A 13,335-nucleotide genomic window follows, 5' to 3' on the forward strand; every position below is an offset into this window, starting at 1 on the left:
TGTCCAAACAAACACCCACGTCTTCCCTTTTCCACGGAGGGGAACTGTAAACCAGACAAAGGAAAATTTACTAATAAAAGACTAATTTGAAGGCGCGTGAGAGAGCGTGTGAGCGAGCGCGCACGCGTTTGCATCAATGCGCCACGCTTCAGTGCGCTCTCTGAAGGGGATAAGTGGGAATGAGAGAGGGGAGAGACAACAGTGCGGAGGAAGATTCAGCCGGATAAGTAACTCGTCAGCAAGAAACGGGAAGGCTTCGTCACCGAGGTCCGCTGCACCTGCTGCAACTTCCTTGGCTCCCAAACGGCTTAAACATCCTCTTCCATGTCCGGCGGGTGAGTTCGCATGCCAACACAGGCATGTGCGTTTTTACTCTTAAATGTCAACATTAAAGAAGAAGAAGAAAAAAAAACCCAAAACCAAATCGGGGATTTTTAGATCGGTACCACATTCTGTCATGATGCTGTGCGGTTCAGCTGTCAATATTTTAAACCATAGCCTACAAACCTAAAAGATTGCGTACTTTTAATAGATCGGAAAGAGGGAAAACAATAGTCACGCAATCTAAGAGCGTTTATGCTGTTTATACATTATCGAAAACATACTGAACTTATCCTGCGCGTTGAGCAGGCAGCTGGACTTCACGGCAGATGTGGAGACAAAAGGACTAACCGAGTGAAAAACTGAGACAAAGGACGTTGGAAATCATTTTGCCTCGACACCGGCTGCTCTCACTACGCAGTGGTACCCTCGGTTTTACTAGCAAATAAAAAATAAAATACACTTGAGCTAATTTTTTTATTATTATTTTTTCATTACGATTTTGGAATTCTGTGTGTGCTTGGATCAGATCCAAACCGGCTAACTGCACATCGCACAAATCCAACCTTTTTTTGTGTTTCATATAAAACACTTGCACTTTTTTGAGACAAGATATAAATTATAATTACTATTCCAGGCTGATTTTAACAGGAAATCTAATGAGATTGCTCTACTCCCCGGGTTATCTTGCCATTCTGTTAAACAACATGAATTTTAAACTATTTAGGAGTCATTTTTCACCTTTACTAACAATAACTATTCCATTACAGTTTAACGATGGATCATACTTTCCTGCCTCGGTCCATCTGGACCGGCGACAGTAAATTCCTCCAGCATTCTTCGGATCTCTACACCAGTGTGGTAGTTACGCGCAGCATCCCTGCAGGCACGTGCTTCGGTCCGTGCGTGCTCCAGAACACTTTCTACGACTCTATCGCCTTCATAGCGCAGAAATCCTGTGACAAGAGAGCGAAATCCTGTGTGTTCAGGGTGCGTATGACAAATTTGTGATAAACTGTCTTGCAGCTATACTTTGTAGCATCTTTACTGAGTTACTATATAACTCAACCGTGACATGATTCCAAAAGTAAAGGGTTTTTCAGATGTATATAGTTTTAATTGTCATACGTTACATCCAAGTTTTTGTGTTATTATGGGACTGTTTTGACCAGCTGTATTTTGAGTGTTATTGTACTGACCAATAAAAGAAAAAAAAAATTAAAAAATCACCTCAGCATTAAAAGATGCAATCTGCCACCAATTAACTATTTAAATAATTTACAAGAAGGCTCTTAGAAAGACAAAATAAAAATCCTCTAAGTCGGGACACTGAGTAAAACATTAGGGGTTGCTATCAACAGGTCGATCCTGAGGCCATGCGTAATTCTGCCCTGGTGCTGTCTTGGTTGCGGCTCGTGCAAGCTGCGCGCAACGGCGAGGAGCAGAACACAGAGGCCTTTTTGAAAGGGGGTCAGCTGTACGCGCGGACTACCCGGGATATCCAGCAGGAAGAAGAGCTGCTGATCTGGTACGACCACGAGCTGTCTCATCTGCTGGGCTTCACTGACATAGCAAAAGGGTCAAAAGAAGGTGAGACTGATCTTTAATGCATGTGCACGATTAAATCAAATTTCATGTCACTACAAAATTATTGAAATGATTAAAAACAATCACGTCATATTGCCTTTCGTTTCTCTTTCAGAATTAAAATGTGGGCGATGTAACCAGGTCTTCAAAAACGAGCATCCCTTCCTGGCTCACTGCCGATTCTTGTGTGCTCACGTAAAGACTGAAACCTGGAGCCGCGAGCTTTATGAGCACAAGCACGTGGAAATTAAGAGGCAACGCCGAGTGACAGATTTCCACAACATTGCCAGAGATTTGGAACACAAAAGAACTGGAAACAACGACGACGCGGAGACTTCCCCGAAGAAGAGAAAGTATGAGGAAACTCTTTATCCAAAATGGAGAAAAACGGTTCTGTTAGAGAAGACTAATATTTCAAATGATGATAATATTACACCACCGACTAAGAGTTACGACCAGCCAGCAGGAGACAGCCCTTCAGCTGAGGGGAAACTGAAAGCTGACACGTTGAAACTGGATCTTTTGGAACGTAAAAGTGAGGAGCTTGTTCAAGGTGATGAATCCAAGGGGACTTTTACGCACGACAGAGAGCTGGACGCGCGGATGGAGACAGGAGGGGAGGGCTCTGGCATGCATTTAAGCAGCAACAGTGCATTTTCTCTGGTGATATCGAACAGCCAGGGCGAACAGAAAAGCGCATTTTGTAAACCGAGTAAAAGAAGTTCTCTTGTTGACCCCCAGGCTCACCCCAGCAGAGGTTCAACAGCCCCCTCTAGCCGCCTGGAGGAGATGACGAACGCATTTACCTCTAGGACGTCTGTGGGATACAATAATCTGATACCATCCAACATCCTGAGCAGTGACTTACAGACTGTACCCTCCCCGGTAGCATTAAACACTGCTTTCCATTACGCGCCGGAGCACTGGTCTAGAAACATAGGCGCTCAGCTGCAAACCACATCGTCCCTCACGATCCTTCCTCCGACTTTTACCACATTCGGCGTGTCGGTGCAGAACTGGTGCGCCAAATGCAACCTTTCCTTCCGCATGACCTCTGACCTCGTTTTTCACATGCGCTCTCACCACAAAAAGGAGTTCGCTGCAGAGTCTCAGGTGAGGAGAAGAAGGGAGGAGAAACTTACCTGTCCAATCTGCCACGAATACTTCCGAGAGCGGCACCACCTGTCAAGACACATGACATCCCATAACTGAGAGAAGAGAAGGGAAAGAAACTCTTTATTTATTATCTAAATGCTTCTCATATTTAACAAGCTTAGACTCCAACCCAAGGCAAGACTTTAGTGTATATCTTTGAATGTAGGTAGCTGTATAATAACAAAACGGATACACATGCCCATCACAGCTTGTCCACTAGATGACGATAGAGGTGCGTGTAAACTGATCTCAGTGCAGTTTGTCCACTAGTTCAGTATGTTAAGTTGTTTTGTGCCTTATGGAACTCAGGAGGGACAGAGAGGTTTCAAGGACAGCTCATGATTGTCACAAATATCTCAAAGCAATCCTCTTATTTAGACCATTTGCTTTTTCCTCGATCTAAATTGTACAGGAGGTATGGGTTGAGTGTGTATGCACATTCGTTTTAAAATCTAAAATTATATAAAGTAGAAATAAAAGTGTGTGGTGTATTTTGTTCCATCATCATATTGGTTAAAATCAGAGGGTCAGTTTTTCCAGTTCCAACAGGAGGCAACTGAGACCACCATTTGCCCTGTATTGATCATTCAGTGTGTTTAAATATATATTAGACACGTTTGTTGTTTAATGTATGCACCCGTATAACATTCCTGTGGCATTTGAGATCTGTATCCAGCATTTTAGTCTGCTTTTTGAACAAATGAGCTGAAAAATGCCATATTAAGCAGCTCATTTAAACAGGATGCCCGCTAAAAAAACAAAACAAATTAAAAAAAAAAATCAATTATTAGTTTTATAAACTTCTGAGTTATCATTCATCTACAGACTTGGATGTAATCCAGGTAGACTGCACCACTTTGAACTTGTGATTTTATGTTTATCCACCAATCCTGTACCGCTTACTTTCCACTAGGGACAGGCTGTGGACAGATGGGCAAAAATAGTTCTCTGTTGCAGGTAAATGAGCCGAGAAGAAGGCATGAAGTTCATGGAAAAGTCAAGTGTAGACCTTGTCCTGTCAGTCTATAACAAAAGGAGGGATGTAGTTCCCCATACATTGCTATCTACCTTATTTGATTAAGTCAGTTTAACTTCCCTGGAAAAAGATTTCCTTCATTTTTTTTTACAATCAGAAGAACATCATCCACATTTTATAACAGGGACTTAAACCTGTAGATGACACGAAAACTGCTCAATATCCTCTGACAATTTTATTTCTTTGAATATGTATTGAGTTTTAAACCAGCACTTACATTTAAGGAGCCCAAATACTTGTTTCCCTACTAAAATAATGCTTGATAAAAGGTCCCCAAACTTATTTCAATCTGGTAAAAAATGGAGGTTTTAGAGTTTCTAAAGGAAAATAAGATTTCACAATAAAAAGAAACCTAGTCTATATGATTAAATGGGCGATTAAGAGACACAGTATCACTCTATTAAAGCCATGTTCTAATAAACAGCACTATTGCTTCTCTGAACTCAGTAACCATGTGAGGAAAGAGCTATTTCAGCCCAGACACAGAAAATCCTCTGTTGTCTAATAATGGCCATATTGGTCTCCTTTAATTGAACAGTCATCATATGGAAAAACAAATATTGTTCTTGGTCCCCTGCTTGCCTCGTTTCATTTAGGCTTTTAGGCATTTTGCGCTCTGAACGTGAGCCTAGACTACTGTGGTTTTCTTGGTTGGAATTGACCATTGTAAGTACTCTCCTGTGACCATGATTGCGGTTGACATGGGGTTCACTTTCTAATAGCAGACTGTAGGTCCAGACCGTAAATGGGATCAGTTAAGAAATTTGGTGGGGAGGAACAAAAAAAAAAAAAAGATTTGAATTTGTTCATTACATTTAAGCCAGCCTACTTTAAAGCTACAACTTCTATTAATGTAAACATGATTTATATAAGCCCTAATTACAGTCATCATCCTAATTTAAAAGGTGGTTAGGTGCTGTAAATCGTAACATGGTTTTGCAGTTACTGAACATTTCCACTTGTGTGGAATGGAGAAAACTGAATCACGCTTTTGTACGTCAGGCATCTCTCCCTCCCCTCCTGTGTCACACGCCGCTATCTTCAAACGTGGATTTAAAGATCATCTTTTTGTGTTTCTTGTCATCTCTTCTTTACAAATTTCAGTAAAACAGAGCTACACTTTGTATTTTCAAGTTTCATTGTACCACTGACCTCCACCTTTTTTATTGGCTAAAAGGAAATGTTCAGCTGCTTCTACAGGGTGCTCTAAAAAGAGCAGACACAAACATAAAATGCATGTGAGTAAAAATATTCACAATCTTTTATAAAAGACGCATCGCTGTCTATTGTATCTGTTGGTACAGCTTTTAATGAGTCTGTCATATCTGGTTTTACTTTAACATTAAAGGATCTTCTCCTGCTGATCATTGTCAAAAAAAAAAAGCCACGTGAACTTGTTCTGATTCATTGCTTTAAGACAATAAAACCTTCCCAAAATGGGTGAATACTCTTGGATGGAAAAGGGAAAAGCTTACAATGGAAAAAGCCATGCTGGAAGGAGGGGTGGCACACTTATTATAGCTCCAGTTACATGCAGCACAAGGGTTCGGACTTGCGTCCTCTTTCCCCAAAATTTCTCTGCCTCTGAGACAAAATTGCTGTCCAGTCGCAGAAAACTTCAAAGCCGCTTGTGGTTGAGAGCAGATGTGGAAACTGCCAACTTTTGAGACTCAAGGCAATGTAGCCACGGAGTAATGAGTTAATAATTAAATGGTTCCCTCTGTCATTTCAGTGTCAGTTTGACACACTGTTTTGGCACCACATGGGTCAGCTTCCTCCTCCGGCGAATAAAAGCGACAAGCAGTTTAACTGAAGTGGTTGAGATCATCTATCTGTGGCCATCTGTTTAAAAAGAACAAAAATAAAGCTGCAGAAAAGAAAACCATTTACTTGGAAGCACTCTGCTTCTGAACATGGATAGAAGAGAGGAAGTGCATCGGGTTTTGATTTTCAAGTGTCTGACGTCCTAATATGCGCTCGCCTGCTTCCTCCATCAACCATTAACCCGCGGCGGCCGCATCAGTCACATTATTTGAAGAACAACAGACGTATGAGCCTTTGGTGAGGTGTAATAATGGGTTCAAGGGGGCTCTCGGGGAATGTCGGCTATCTTTGAGTGGAACCTTCCTGCTTTTGTGCTCGGCTATTTTGAAACAGCGGTGCCCTTATAGGATTGTTTTGACAGAAAAGTTCACCCTGACGAATCAAGCATTACGCACGGTAATGTCCAAGAATAACAAACTGTGTGAAACAATAATGTTCCAGCAAGAGCATTTGGATTAAATTATGTCTTTATTCTAACTTATAGAATGCTACCTTTTCATAATTTAAACAATACACATGTACAAAACACAGTCTCATCTAATCATACATATAATCTAACCATGAGAAATTATCATTTTTTTTTAACCAAGTTTCACATTTAAAATAGAAAAATATTTCTGGTTTCATTATAACATTCTTGAAGTGTTATGGGGGGGCGGGTGGGTGTAAATGAATTCCAGATGCTCTCCACAGTTCATTGGATACTTCCTTTTTAAGATATAAAGAGCAATAAAGTACAATATCTTGCAACGTCGCATATATGTACAATGTGGCGTGATTACTTTAAAAGTAGGAACAGCTATACAGAGTATGTAAAAATGCATACATTTTTCATCATCTCCACTGTCTGTATGTTTTCGCATAAGCTGCCCGATGACACAGTAACAGTCTTTTACTTAAAGTCTTTGCATCCAAAGAAAACGTGAACACAAACTCACTGTGAGCTGTTTGAAAAATAAGTACATTCTGCCATTAAAAACAACAAAAAAAATCCCTTAAATATTTCTGTCCATGAAACATCAATATTATTTCAAACAGAATGAAAACTACTGGGCTTTTTATGTATTTCTTTTCTGTTACACATGTGGAGCATCGACTTTACATGTGTGACTCTGTTCCTCTTGCGAGCGCAGATGCCAGACAATGTGTCTCTTCAACTCTGCTGCCCCGGGACAGAAGAGATGGAAGTAATTTCACTATAGCCTATGTTCCTCGAGGAATAATGACAGCCAAAGTGACTCTGTTTTTCAATATCAGGAAACCGCTTAACAGAGGTATGGTTGTGTCCATGTTAGTCCAGTTTTTCTGTTTCTCTTCAATCTGTTTCCACCTCTTTTTTTATCTGCAGGAGCAGGACTGGACAGTCATGTTAGGATAAACCTTGAGCACTGGGTTCCTGGATTCATCCTGGTAGAGCACAGCCAAGGGACTCATATTTTCTGGTACGCAGCAGGGCTCAGGAATCCCAGGGATTATTCCAACAGCCCGGACTATGCTCTGAATGGTGGCATGGTTAGTTGGCTTCACCACCTGGAAAAGTTTGAGTGAAGGGGAAACATGCAAATGAGAAAATAAATATGAGAGATTAGAAAGTGCACATTAAGGTTATCAGTGTAGCTCACGTGAACCAAAAGAACCTACATAACACGGCTTGGATGATTGTGCTCCTACCTTGGGCATGGGAAAGCCACATGTGCCAGCACAATAGTAAGCATCAAAGGCTTTGGGTGCTATGACCCACTCATTCCAGCCAATATCTGCGAAATCCACTCTGAGGTTCCTCCTTGAACAGCCTTTGTGCTGGGTGTTACTCCACTGCCGCCTCCTGGCTTTGCGCATTGTTTGTTCATCAAACCTCAGAACAGGTGACTGTGTATTTGTGCTTCCCTTGTGCTTCTTTCCATCCTTTCCCTCATTTCTCCTCTCATGCATTTGCCCATCAGTGACAGTCAGTTTGTGGCTATCTTTGAGATTTTCCACAGCTGAATCATTGGTTTTGATGCCCTGTGATGTTCTTTCTCCATCTTTCAAAACCTGAGATTCATGCGCTTTTCTAACTTGCTCCACATCTTTTTCCTCCTGGCTCTTCCCCTTCTTTTCCTTCCTTCCTGGTTTAGTCTTGTGTTTGAGTGTCAGGTACCATGTGCTCTTCCAAAGGTCATCTTTCCTGTATGAATCAGGTCTGTAGTCAACCTCGGGCAGCTCATTGTTCTGGATGGGGTCAGAGTGCAGATTTGCTTCCCTTCTCACGCGTCCTTTCACCTCTGGTGAGGAGTTAGGTCTGTGCAGGAGCTGAGAGGAATATGAGGGCTCTCCTCCCTCGTTAAACGGGTCATATCTCTGTAGGCTTGCAGCCACGCTATTGGGCTCATCTAAGGCTTGGTCATTTGCATACAGTAACAGGTAGGGCATACTGCCAGCAGAGAGGATCTCCTCTGGTTTCGTCCTGTACTGTTGCCTTAACTCCAGTTCAATTGACACCAACAGATGACCCCTGTTCCGCGCCTCCTTAATGACCTGGGTCACATCTTTCATCTGCCACACCCCTCTCCTGTGGGGGTGGAAGGTCACATTGCCTAGAAATGACCCCATTGACCCAGATCTGACCTCTGACCCAGAAGAGAAGGAATAAAGGAGCAAGCTGAGAGACAGAGAAGGGTGCATGGCTGAGGAGCGGCAGGTTGGGCTCTTGAAGCGTTTACAGAACCAGGGTTTTTGATGCGAGTGTCTGTTCAGCAGGAAGTGGAATGTGGCAGAGAGGATGACCTCTGAGTCCTGGAGGGTTGTAAGGTTTAGTCGGTACATCATCCTGTGGTCAGCAGAACCTGCAAAAATAATCAATCAGCCAGTCAGTGTGAGGCAGGCAGGTGAACAGCACTCTGCAAACGTTTGTTTTATTCCATTTCACTGTCTTAAAATCCAGAAATGCTTTTTGCAGATTTACTCAGAAACAGTTTTGCAGTTGTTGTTTTTTTAAAATCACTCTTAAGCTTTTGAGTGCTGTTTTTTTGGAGTGGATAATTTAGCCTAAATTAGTCTGACTTTCTGGATGTTTGACTTCTGGGACAATACATATACTGTGATTAGAAAATAGAAACATCTGCCAGCGCAGGCAATGGCAACAGGAACTGAACCTTATTTGAACTCAGGCATTTGAGCTTTCAGTGATAATCTAGATAAAGTTTGATTGACTCAGATGGAAACGAACATTAATGAATTCCCACATGAAAAGGAAAGGCATTTGGAAAATGGTTAACATATTACAGCGAAAGCACGTATCTGTGGTAAAATCTAAAAGAAATGTGGGACAATTAAACACCTCTCTTTAAACTGTTGTGTTACATGACTGAGCTCAGTGTCTGGTGCACAACTTCATTGCTTGGTAGGATTTCAGAAGGTGCCCTTAAGAGGAACCAGACTCCGCGGATCTGGCTGGCAGAGGTGGAGGGGTGGAGGGGGCGGCGGTGAACAGAGAGCTACATATTCATGATGAACATTTACTTCAACAGCAGAGTTATTGTTCATTGTGTAAGAGTTCAGCGGAAGTATAGACTGACTCAAAAGATATACATTACCCTGGAATCGCCTGCATATGGAAATGCTTACCTCAGTTTCTCTTAAAGCTTCCCCTTAAGCTTAATACAGCCTGCAGTGTCTACCCAGACACCAAGACATAATCAACTGTTTTAACAGATATTGCATTGTTGCAAAAAAAAAAAAAAAAAAATCTCCTACATCTCTGCTTGGGTTACACCAAGCTTTTGCAGTAAAAATACACTAGTGTTATGATATGTTATCTGAGAACTATGTAGGATGTACGTGCCTGTGAATTGTGTTTATAAAAACAGCAGACAGAGAGGGACGACTGTGCTTTAATCCTCTTGACTCCAGGACGTCACTCTTGTCCTGTGTTAACGGCAGAGGCCGACTGTCCCTTAGGTTTCACTGTGATATATTTTACCGGACACTGCTCGCAGGGAATCACGTGCATTCTTGCGCGTCTGTCTGGGGTAATTGATCAGACTGTGCGCACAAGGGGCACAGCTGCTACCACAAACACAGCGTGCCCGCAGTGTCCCAAAATCATTTAAATGCATTCTCAGACTGTTCCAAAACAATCGCACCTATTTAAAGCATCTGGACGAGACACGCAACCCCAGAGTGTTTGCACTTCTAATGGTGAGGATCAGACACTTCTCCCAACACATTTATATGTTTGTGTTGGATTACAGTTCCAAGAATAACCCACACCTTTATTTTATTTTTTAAATTTTTGATTCCGTTATGAAATATAAATTAAAGCTTTTGGAGCTCTTCTGATTAAGGCTATAGATTGAACGCTGTTATTTTCCACACACCTTGGCTAGCTCTGAAACTCCTAACGGTGTTTCCCTCTTTCAGGCGGTTTTCCTTGTTGTATTTCTCGTACAACCTGTACATGTGCTGAGAGACCACTTCCTCCCCCAGGTCATCCGAGAACTGATTCGACGAGGGCTGGAGGAAATTGCCATCTTCGGTTACTGTCCTAAACGATGCTGCGCCCAGGAAACAGTTAAACATCACCAGGAACAGGTGCGAGGAACTCATGCCGAGAGCTGCCATTTCAGTGTTGAAATGAAGACAAAATTAAAAAAAAAAATGTCCAAGAGGCAAACTGCGCAGTCCAAAACTATCCAAAGTCGCGCCAAAGCAATCCAGACTAGAAAAGCAGTGCGCAAATGCTGCACCTCTCCTCTCACTTTCACCAGCGCGTCTCTCTCTTCTCTGTCAGCTGTGCAGGACCTGGATGCTGAGTGTTTTAGTCCGTGGCAACAGTTAGAGCTGCTACTTTTACACTTGAGTCTGTGTGAGCGCCAGAGGCTTGAGGGGGTTATACCGGAGCGGTGAGAGGCGCTGACGTATACTCATGTCAGCCAACGAGTACTCGGCAGAGTGCGGAGCCAGAAGTGGAGGTCATGATGTTCACCCCCCCCCCCCCCCCACACACACACACACACAGACACGCGCGCACACACACACTCTCTCAGAGGCTGATGGTGTTGTTGTTGATGATGTCTTCCTTATGCTCTTTTGCATTAGTGGAACACAAACACAGATCAAGTTTCAGGAGAAAACTTGAACTCAGTTGTTTAGCAAACTCAACAAACTGTGTTTTTTCTATTTGTGGGCGAAGTAATTCCACCTCACAATTTCCAGCTCACCACATTATTTCCAGTAACTGCTTTTGACACGCTCTCAGTCACACATAATTAGCATAGAAATACCTACAATAATAGTCTGACCAACCACCCAAGGGCTATTGTTAGGACAGGGATCCACATTTTATGCTGTGTGCTGTTTTTCTCCGTGTGCGAGAGAGAGAGTTGGTAGTGAAAGGCTGTGAGATGAGACTCTTTTGAAGGACTTACTGTGATTTTATTCATGGCAAACAGAACATGGCCTCTGCTGGGGTTGGTGGATCTTAACTCAGCAAAGTCCTCTCTCTGCTGTGTATGTATTTTTTTATTTTGTGTGTGTGCATGTGTGCATACAAGCTATTTCCAGTGTGTGTCTCCACTGTCTGGAGTTCTGTACCAACAATGCTTGTTTTGTGGAAGTGGTGGTCTCCAGCAGAGAGGCTGTAACTAGCTGGGCCTCTCGGGTTATTCTCCACACACACAAAAACACACACAAACACACACACGCACACAAGCGTGCACGATAACACGTAGAGAGAGCTACTTAGTACCTTTCTGGCCCCCAAGGGCCCCACAGGATACTCTTTTTCAATATGTTACACAGAAGCAATAGGTCCTAAAGTTGGACCCTTCTCATGATTTTCTTGAAGTGTGTGTGTGTGCGTTCATACATATTAGTGTGATAGCAGAGGAGCATTCTGTTGGATGTGGCATGCTTTAGACTTTTGTCATAGCGCACAGATACATGAATGCTTTGCCTCTCTTCATACCATGTTGAGTTAAAAAACAAAACATGATAAATGGCTGTGGTCATTTATCTGATTGCATGCAATCTCATTTTAAAGTGTCATCTTTAAAAAAAAAGAACTGTGAGAAATCCAGTGAGGATTTAAAAGAGACGTTTTATGAATGACCACTCTATAAATCAAAACTCATGGCTACGCAAACAAACTGAACAATATGCTATTGCTTCTTTGGAAGTTATATCATTAGAAAAAAGTTGCCTAACTGCAAACTGTCTTTCCCTGTTATTAACAAGCCATTAAACACTTCTTTCATTATGACAAAATGGGAGTGTCTTGTTGCTATAATTTAAACCACCACATGGTTATAAACAAAGAGATCTTTTGCATTTAAGACAAAATGAGTGGCTTGAGACAAAATACAGTTATTCCTACTGAAACACCTTAACATCTTGAAAATAATATAGAGAGAGACGGAAAGTGATATGTGGAAAAAGGGCGTTAGGTTCAAAATAAATGATCCTGTGGAGAAAAAAAACAGCCCAATCCAAGTTTAAATGTGAGGAAGACAACATGAAATGGCTGTGAACTCTAACGCTGAATATGTAGGGCAGTGTGAGATTAATGTTGGGCATTACATTAATGCTGCTCTCTCCATCATGACTATGAGGACAACAGCCTCGCTATGTGAGAAAACCCCCACAGAGAAACCACCATAATCTAAAACTAACTGTTCAACGCCACATATGCGAGTAGTCAGACTCACACCGAGATCAGAATTCACACATTCACACATTTTGATTTTAATAAATATAACCAACTTACATGCATAACAGCCTTTATCAGGATAAGTGTGCCGCAGTGATATGCAGTGAAGTGACCTTAAAACCAGAAGTAGCGTTAAAAACACAAGTAAAACTGCAGAAACCATAACACATAGCATGCATCACTGCACTGTCATGGCAGAGTGAAGACATCCTGCATCTCCTATTATTGATCATTTCATTGTATTTTATCAGACTGATTCCAAACTCCAAAACATGCAAACATTATTAGAAATTGCCAAATACTTTATGTATAACCTGGATTTTTGTAAAAACTTAATTCGTAGATGCACTGATTCAAAGCTACTAGACTAGCCTAGTTTTATAATCCAGGTCTGGAGCGAAAGTTGTTACTGTCTACTGATCTCTGCAGCAGCACTGAACTGTGAAGCCCCGCTCAGGCTGTGTTACAGGGCCACGGTGTGTTATAGTTTGTTCAACATGGAGGTCCACTCGTAGGGCCGTCCAAACCAAACAGAACTTGTGCTCTACTCTCTGTGGGGGAATGGAAGAGTGTGAGGAATTAACATGCTTGTGTGTGTCTGAGTCTGTGTGTGGTGCAAGGACTGATGGTGTATCTGGAAGTGCTCCTAGTTTAGCACCTTTGCATGTTGGGTGAGAGTTTCTGGTTCCAGAGAATAACACTGGGGGTCTAATGGATGTTTGTG

The 13,335-nt window shown here is 42.1% G+C and overlaps 2 protein-coding genes across 2 annotated transcripts; one reads left to right on the top strand and one right to left on the bottom strand.

Annotated features, from left to right (window-relative positions):
• Positions 1–214: 214 nt before the first annotated feature.
• On the top strand, positions 215–5,402 carry znf488 (zinc finger protein 488). The gene is made up of 4 exons (XM_063491599.1): positions 215–335; positions 1,092–1,311; positions 1,683–1,911; positions 2,024–5,402. Exons 1-4 carry the CDS (start codon positions 325–327, stop codon positions 3,118–3,120), a joined length of 1,557 nt encoding a protein of 518 aa, XP_063347669.1. The 5' UTR covers positions 215–324; the 3' UTR covers positions 3,121–5,402.
• A 1,177-nt stretch (positions 5,403–6,579) lies between these two features.
• gdf10a (growth differentiation factor 10a) lies at positions 6,580–10,787 on the bottom strand. Its single transcript, XM_063491471.1, has 3 exons — positions 10,282–10,787; positions 7,595–8,748; positions 6,580–7,453 (listed from the first exon to the last, which is right to left on the bottom strand). Exons 1-3 carry the CDS (start codon positions 10,523–10,525, stop codon positions 7,262–7,264), a joined length of 1,590 nt encoding a protein of 529 aa, XP_063347541.1. The 5' UTR covers positions 10,526–10,787; the 3' UTR covers positions 6,580–7,261.
• Between the last annotated feature and the right edge of the window lie 2,548 nt (positions 10,788–13,335).

This window comes from Pelmatolapia mariae, linkage group LG13, assembly GCF_036321145.2.
Source record: "Pelmatolapia mariae isolate MD_Pm_ZW linkage group LG13, Pm_UMD_F_2, whole genome shotgun sequence".
In the NCBI taxonomy this organism is placed as follows: Eukaryota; Metazoa; Chordata; class Actinopteri; order Cichliformes; family Cichlidae; genus Pelmatolapia; species Pelmatolapia mariae.